General features: G+C 32.4%; 1 protein-coding gene across 7 annotated transcripts in view; it reads left to right on the plus strand.

Moving 5' to 3' along the window:
• LOC123674946 (homeotic protein antennapedia) overlaps nt 1-5,097 on the plus strand; it is a 315,971-nt gene extending 310,874 nt beyond the window's left edge. For all 7 annotated transcript variants that reach the window (XM_045610162.1, XM_045610147.1, XM_045610139.1 and 4 more), the window contains one exon: nt 2,997-5,097. In XM_045610162.1, the coding sequence (XP_045466118.1) occupies nt 2,997-3,247 (251 nt within the window). In that variant the 3' untranslated portion in view covers nt 3,248-5,097. The remainder of the gene's footprint in view (nt 1-2,996) is intronic.
• The last annotated feature ends 4,021 nt before the right edge of the window (nt 5,098-9,118 follow it).

A 9,118-nucleotide genomic window follows, 5' to 3' on the forward strand; every position in this document is an offset into this window, starting at 1 on the left:
TTTCTTCAAAATTCAACTTTATTGGTCAACTAAGTCACCTCCAAGACTGATACATGTTCTAAAACGTTTCTCTCTTCTATATCGTTTTCTGTAGAAAGATTCGTCTTTGTTTTCCAATTAGGATTAACCTTTATCGTTGGAGCCAAATTTCTTTTCCTGTGCACCTTTTCATCAAAACCCTCTTGTGAAACTTTTTTTTTTTATACTGTTTTCTGTTTCAAATGTTTTGGTATATATATTTTTTTTGACTATTAATTGTTACCTTTGGCTTTGTAACTATTTGTTAATGTTTCTTCTTCTCTCTTCCACATCATAACCCACATCATTTCTTTTTTCATGATGTCAATGGAATCTTTTCTATATCCTACCATCATTAACTCAGTTTTTTCTATATATTTTCTACTTTTCAATTATTATATTCTGTACTTTTATACTCCATTCGTTAATATTCTTCTCTCTTTCTCATACATTTTTCTCTTCCTCTTTCCATTTCCTACAATACTGTTTGTACCCATATTGATGGTTTAATGCATTTTCTCAATCTTTTTCTGCATTTTATTTTCTGATGATGCCCACTGGTGCTTCTTGATTGTTTACTAATTTGATGGTTTAAAGTTTTGCCAATTTTTTCTCTGTAGGATGATTAGGAATTTCAAAGATCCCTCATTTTCTTCCATACTGTCTGACAGAAATTTTGTAATGATACTCGCTAGCAATCAACCAAATTGGGTGTATCTAGTTAGCTTTTTTGGTTTTCAATGAAATTTTTGTCATACTATGATAGGGGAGATATTTTTTTATGTTTGAAGTTAAATTATTTAAAATTTCCATTCTGAATATCGTTTACTGTCTATATTATAGTCACAATAATTCATAACCCTTAACACAACGTTTAAAATAAACAAGAAAAATTCTATATGCATAAATTGTTGGGCGACCCCCGTAGCAACGACATTCCTCATCTTCCCCGCGTTTTTATCAAGAACCCATCATCGGCCTGAAAATAGACGGGGGACTTGGACGCAAGGCGTCAGCCTTATACGTTAATTAAAGAACCATCGAACTAATCAGGCTGCATGTCCGTGTTGCGATAAATCAAATCGGGGTATACGCTCGGCCTGAAAATAATTACACGTCTCGTTCGAGGCAGGGTTGCGTCCATCATGGTCGCAGTCTTGCATCCGAATCTAATATCGTTAATTAGATAACTGAAAACCACGGGGAATACGAAGGATTTGAAAAAAAAGGGGATCGAACAAACCCCTCTCCTCGCGACGTCGGTTATAGCGTTCTTTGTCCTGTCGAATTGTGGATTTGGATGCGGGTTGGTCCTTCGAGGCGGATTCTTGGTGTTCATAACGCCGAAAATATTGGGGCTAGGGCTTTACGGTAAAAAGTATTGTATTCGGTTATTACGTAGAGATATATGTTTTCGATTGCAGGATCATTCGTTGTATGGTTTTTGAGATATTAATTTTTTAGATTGAGCATCATTTTCAACTTTTGAAATTGATCCGAATGTTTTTTTTTAATATAATTGTTTCAAAGCTGGCTCTGCACCCTAGTTGTATAAATTCATTAGCACTTCGAGGAGGGTTTGTAATAAACAACAAACATTTTGCCTATAGAATTCATTGTTCATCTTTCTCTCAAAAGTTGTGAAGAAATTGTAGTATTTTAATTTGAAAGTATTTATATCTTTTTACGTGGTTCATCAATCAAGTTCGTTTTTGTACTTCTTTATCGATTTTGTCTGAACTTTTGTGATAGTTTCAATTATAACTGTTGGTGTCTCCAAAATAATAGGCCAAGTGTTTTTTTTTTCAATGGTATCAACTGACGAAAACACAATTATGAATTATAATTAGAAAAATTGACTGATTGTCTGCTAGCCATCAAAACATTATGCTATTATAAATTATAATGCTGAATTGATCCACACCACCCGCTCAAACAATTAACAAAGTATAATAATCTACATGAGCTGAAGGTTCCACACAGGTACGATTCTAAAGGTACCAGAGATTTCTATTATTGAGATCTTTATGTTTCATAGGAGATCGGAGTTTGTGTCAGACGCCTCTTGTCCAATTTTTATAACTTTCTTCTACTGTTGGTTTCGAGGTAAGCTTGAATTCCCTCATATGGGTTTTCAACTGGCCTCCGGAACACGTCACTCAAGCATGTTTGTTAAAACGACTCAAGCTAAGTAATGCCTTGATAAATATTGTTCAGACCCTGGTTCATCGACAACAATGGTAAAAAGTTACTCCAGGGAAAGAAATTTGGCTCTGATGAAGAAGTGATCTTCTTTCTGTAGAAGAAGGTACTGAAAAGTTAGAGGAGCTTCGGAGTATATGAATCATTCTTGAAGGTTGATGAAACAAGTCGAGTATTTGACAAAATATGTGATTTTATTGGCACTTACCCCGCAATTATTGAATGATGTGTTCTATTGTCTATCTTGTCGTTTCTAATCAGTTGGTTGCTCAAGTATCATGGAATTCCTATGGTATTTCTATCTTTCTGTTTTCATTAGGTGTTCTGTGTAAGAACTGAGTGATGCTCGAATTGACCAATATTTTTATCATTTTAAATTTGCATTCCAATAATAATTTACACGTCGAGTTCAAAAAAGGTCTAGGTACCGTGTAATGGTTTCGTTTTTTTCGTGGTTTCGTCCAATTGTTTGGTAAAACTCAGGCTTTGGTCTAGAATCTCTTTCATGTGTTTGAGTTCTTTTCCAATCGATATTTAGACCTTCCATTATTGTTGTTTGGTTTTTTTCACATCCTCTGGCTTTTGCGGTTAAAAAAGCAGATCGCAGTGTTGTCTGCAAACTGAGCTATCTTGCTCTTCGTCTTTCGAATTTTGAAATAATAATATCAAACAGAAGGGGGCCTATTGCAGATCCTTGGGGTACCCCTAATTTAAAATATTTTGTTGTTCCTAGTTGTTTTTTAAAGAATCCTAACTTATACCATTTTTTCTTTTAGAAAGGAAACGAGGACGACAGACCTACACCAGGTACCAGACCTTAGAATTGGAGAAGGAGTTCCACTTCAACAGGTACTTGACAAGGAGGCGACGCATCGAAATAGCGCACGCGCTCTGCCTAACGGAGCGACAGATAAAAATATGGTTCCAGAACAGGCGCATGAAGTGGAAAAAGGAGAACAAAACCAAAGGAGAAGGCGGTTCAGAAGGTGGTGGCGACGATATCAGTCCTCAGGGATCTCCTCAATAAACAGACACGTCCTCTGAACTTCAACCATGTACCTAATTATACATTGTAGTCATTTTCGAAATGCATTTACCTCCAGGTACGGCCCTGTACGCCCGTACCGCAAGTTGTGACCATTTTCGGCGGAACCCCCCAAAGTGTCCCAACGCAACCGTAATGACCTCTTCAGAAAGTCTTTGTGTATAATTCAGTCGATATAAGTTAGTATATATATCGAAGAGCGCATATGACAGAGCGATATTATAGTTTATTTATTTATGAAAATGTAGATAATATAATTTTTATTATTATTATTATTATTTTTTTTTTAAATATTTTTTCTCGCGCGAAATTCAAGTTGGACTCACACGAATTTTTTTAGAGGCCAGTGTTACGTGCAATCTTATAGTGAAGCAGAAAAACTGCCAAATTGAAAACTCCCCCCTCCCCACCATTCGTACCCCCCAACCCCCCCCAAGTGTAAAAATGTTTTTTCGTTTTTTTCACGTCGCCTTCGCGATTTAAAAAAATTTTTTCAAGTGAGAATCTTTGGGTAAAACTGGAAATTTACTGCGTTGAAAAAAATGTGTGGATTCAAAGTCAAAAAGGAGAATATATGAATGGTTAAGTGAAAGTGTACAAGTAGATTATTTACTTAAATTGTAGATACTTTAAATGTATGTATATTTGAGTTTAAAAACCAATAATTATAAAGAAACTGTACATAAATCCTATAACGAAGGATATGAAATATACGATATACAAAACGCACTTTCATGCCAAAGGTAGATTAATATTATCTTTGTAGAGTTGTTAAACACTTTGGTACAGGTAAACTCAGACAACAAAATTCCAAAAAAATAAATAGAAAAATTTATCACGTTTTCGATTCGATGAGTTCCTGGAGTTTTTCTATTGTATGTGTAATTTGTCAGAATTTACCTGTACTGTTTCAGTTCTCCTATGTAAATAAACTTCAGTACACCACTCGAGTTGGAATAGAAATATTTCATTTGCTGCAAGAGAGAGACATATTTTATATACCATTAAAATTGGGACGCAATTCGGTAAAGTTTGTTGATTTCTGAATTGCCAGTGATAAATTGATAACGAAATACGTAACTCTGCTACAAACTTCAGTATACGTAATTTTTAAAATTAACTATTTTATAAAGAGAAAAGAATATGTAAAAAGGGTTGGGCAGACTAAATAGGTTAGTGAATTCTTTGTTAACATTATAATCTTTTCTAAAAATGTACCTATAGAATTCTATTTGAACCCCACTGGAAAATCGGTTAACGGACTATCATTTCTCGACAAATATGAGTTGTAACCATAAAAAAAACAAAAACAGTATATAGGAAAAAAGAATTAAAATTGTCGGATCATTTTAAAACTATTCACCTGCACTGAAGTCTTATTATCAAAAGTTCACCAATGTACATGATGAATTTCTTGTGTATGACTCATATTTTTCGAAAATATCGTTATATATTACTCTAAACTAGGGTCGTGGTACGACATGCTGTATATTTGTACCTATATGGATAAAATAGAAGATAGTTCTTTGTGCTGTGGTGTCAACATTTAGATATAGAATTACTTGCTGAGTTTGATGAACCTAACAAATTCTGATTTATTCATAAAGAGCGAACAGGATTTCAAAATCAATTTTTCATTTTGTTGTTGAGAAAATATTTATCTCAAATTAGGGATAATTTCAACCCAGTGGTATTTTAGTTACAAATGAAATTTACTGATAACTGCAAATTCTGATATTATACTTTAAACTTGGATTTTGTCTTGTGGATTTCATCTTATATATATATTGACATATATAATATATGTATAAATAAATATTATTGTAAATTGATTTAAACACTGTATTATTTCATCCCCTTTCATCTAATACATAAAGACCCCTCAAAAAAAGAAACAATTACCAAAGAAAAAAGAAAAAATATAAGAAATCCACTAAAAACTATAAAAAAATGAACATAAATAGAAAACATTGACATAAAAACACTTCATACTCAATAACAGGTAGGTGACATAATGCACCTTTAAATAAGCCTATTAATGTGATTATTTTTGCAGCGATAATGATGAAGCGAATTAACGGTTATCTTGGGATTATTATATTCATAATTCTTTATAGACAAATGTGGAGGAAATCTTTTAAGGTAAATCGTTTTCAACAAGTTTTATTGACGGTGAAGATTAATATATATTTCTTATAGCACTCGAGAAAACAAGGATTGCAGTTACCGGACAATGCTACCTAAGAAGCTGATGAAGTCCTGATAAATTCCAAGGTAGTGGATGTGTTTGCCATGAAGACTTTAGCATGATTTGGATTGAAGTTCATTGTTTTATATGTTTATTTAGAATGCATGAACAATTTTGTATACTTTCTGTTTTGTTTTGATGTGCTTTTTCTATATTTGTTCACAAAATGACAATTTGACTGTTTATATATATTTAGATAGAGGAAAAAACTCTGCTGCTCATAATCTTGAATTATGAATGAATTTTCATTGATATATATGAAAATGAATATACTTAAAGATAATAAAAGAGACAAGAGCATGGATGTAATGAACAATGTTCAATTTTCATTTACGATTCAAGAGAGATAGTTATAATGATTGTGGAATTCAATTTTCCATCAAAACTTGTGTTATGAGAAGGAATTAAGAAAAAATGGTATAGGATGTTATTCAAGTAATTTGAGCACTTTCTTCAATTATGAACATTTTCAATACTAAAGCGATAATTTGAATATATAATTATAGGGCTATTAATTGAGAAACTACAGAATAAAAGACTAGTGGTTGTATCCAGAAAAAGAAATTGATCGTAAAAAATCAAATCCACTGAAATTATTATTATTATTTCCTAAAAAGTTTTAATTTGAGTGAATTCAATTCACCTTATTATTCACCATTATTATCAGTAACAAATATACTGATTGCACTCATTTCATTGAGACCATTTTGCTTAGGTTACAAATCTTTTTCAATATTAACCTTGAGATATAGTCAGTAAAGGTCTTGAATGTGTTAGAACAAAAGATTTTCTCAGGCTCTATGAGAAATTTGGTTTGAAAGTTAGTGTTCAAAATTCAGAAACAGATCTTAAAAATTCAAAAGCTCAAAAACTAATCGTTTTCCGAAAACTATACAGCATTGAATAATAATATTGAACTGATGAAATTACATTTTTCGAAAAAAGAGCTGTTTTAAGGAACACCAGTGGATTTCACCTTGTAGTATACTCAATGAAATTTATAGAGCCTTTTTGTTGGCGTATCTTTTGAGACGATACCATTACAATTACAATTATTGATGAGGAAACTAGAATTCGACTTCTAAAGTGGCCATTGAAATTATAGGGAAGAAATATCAATTTACCATTTTTCGAAATGATACTTGTTTTGGTATATATGAAAGTAGAGCTCTAGTTTGCACATCTTTTGAGTCGGTAAGGAAAATTATGCGAATTTCCATTCACAAAATGAAGAGCTGTTTTTCATACCCTTTATGTTTATCACTGGTCTTTTACAGATATAATGTTATAGGGAGTAACTCGTGTATAATATTTGACTAGAAATGAATTCCAAAATAGAACTCACCCTAATTTGGTAATACCAAATACTCCGAGTGATTAATATAAAAAAAAAAGAAATAATTCAAAAACCATCAATATTTTCAAAGTTAGGATTTGTATGAGGTATACAAAAAAGTTTGGACCCTGTGTGACCGAAAATACTTTTTAATTACGGAGTGCTCAAGGTAACTCTATGAAACTTTAGATATATATTTCTTCTCCTATGAAGCAACTCGCTACTGTTACAAAACCCTGTATATATTTTCGTTACCTCAAAAAAAAAAAATCGTTCCAAAAAAGTGTTACATTGTGTTGAATGTATCTATCACATAATTGAGTAATTGTATTCTATGATCTATTAAAAAAATTGCTTTAAAAACAAATTTCAACAAGCTGCTGACAGTTCATTGAACTTTTGATTGCATTCAGAATAGGTATTAATAGGAAGAATTGAAAAACAGAGGAAGATGAATAATTTATATTACGACGACGTTTCGAACTCCATCAAATGTTACATCTTCAGGGCTCTACAATAATAAATAAATTTCTCCAACTTCTTTTCTAATATTTTCATGTCTCAAAAACCTCCACACGAATCTTTCTCGACATACCGTACCTTCTAACGTCCGAAATTCAATCCAGAAGGTCCGTCGGGCCAAGATGGCCACTCTGGAGGTGATTATTATTGGTTAACAAACTGTAAACGGCCCCGCCTGGGTTTTACTTCTGTCTGCTTGATGGATTGCCCACTCGCAGAGTCTAGGAGAGCCCTGACTTTCCAAACACCATTTTTATCGATTACACCCCCAAGAAATTCGAACGGAATTCCCCAGAGTGAATCGGTCGTTAAGACCAGGGTTGTTGAAATCGGTTTTGGATTCTTGCTCTCGATTAGGGATTAGGGTGAATTTCTTCATGGGGTGGTTTAATTAGGTTGGGGGTAGGAGGGTTGGTTGGAACGATTGGAACTTAACGGGGGACAGGATGAATTTTGAATAAAAATAGGGGAGAAACATGAGTAATCACTGCCAACTTTGTTGCAAATTAAACCCTCGGATTTTATTTGGGACCAGTTCTGAATTAATTCGGAACTATACAAGAGGTGTTCCAAAATTGGAGGTACGAATGAAAATGGTAGATTCCTTGGGTCATTTTGAGAATAAAATGTCCTATAAACATGACCCCGCAAACGCTTTGTTTTCGAGATACAGGATGTTGAAGCTTTTTTTCATGATTTTTTTTCTCATGGCACCTTCATTTCGCTAGAAATTTGGTATTATCTGATATTCTAATTTTGAATGTAAATGGTATTATGAACAGCCTAGAAGAGAACTTAGGACAGTTCGAAACCCTGGATGCAATAATGTATTTATAAAATTCCTAGAAGATACCTACCTGATCAATCAAATGTGACTAGTTTATGTATCTTTTTTATATAAAAATGCAAATAATAATAAATAAAATGTAATAGTTTCGTAGTGCTAATGATCTATCTAATCGAAACACAATAAACTATATTAAAAAAAATCACAAACAGGAGGAGTACAAGTATCTGAAAGTATCTGAAAAACAAAGCGTTTGCTATTGTTTGATTAGAAGGACTTTATGCTTCGAAATTATCCAAAGAATCTCTAATTTTGTACCTTCAATTTGTGATCACTCTGTTTGGTTACCAATGTCAATGATAATACTATTCTATTCGGTTTCGTACAGTTTTCAGTATTGTTCCTTTTATTTCAAGATTTCAAGTACTTTGGCCAAAAACAAAAATATCGAATGAAAAGGTAAATTTATTTATTACATAAACAGGAATACAAACAGGTGATGACCACCCAACACAGTATCCACTAAATTGTAGGTTTCTGAATGGAACAACAAGATAGAGGTTATTTGACAAGCTATACTTATATTACATTAGATACATATGCATTAGATGAAATTTGCATTTAGATTACTAGGTAAAGATAATAATTTGAAACTTTACTGAATAAGAAACAAATATTGGGATTTTGTGGTGCATACAATAATTTGATAGTATTATTAAAATGAAAAAAAAATTGTTCATTGGTACAATGTACTTTTTCATCAATATAATGAAATTTCAATCATATCCCTATCAAATGATTTTTTTATTCAATTTAAAATCAGTTCAGAAGGTTCAAGACACTTCAATTCACAACATGTTTATGTAGATGAGTCATTGAATGACTATGAATTTGTAATAGATTTTGAAAATACCAGTTTAACTTGATCACAATTGGTAAACAACAGGTGCAGTTTTTGTA

Source organism: Harmonia axyridis, chromosome 1 (genome assembly GCF_914767665.1).
Source record: "Harmonia axyridis chromosome 1, icHarAxyr1.1, whole genome shotgun sequence".
Lineage (NCBI taxonomy): Eukaryota > Metazoa > Arthropoda > Insecta > Coleoptera > Coccinellidae > Harmonia > Harmonia axyridis.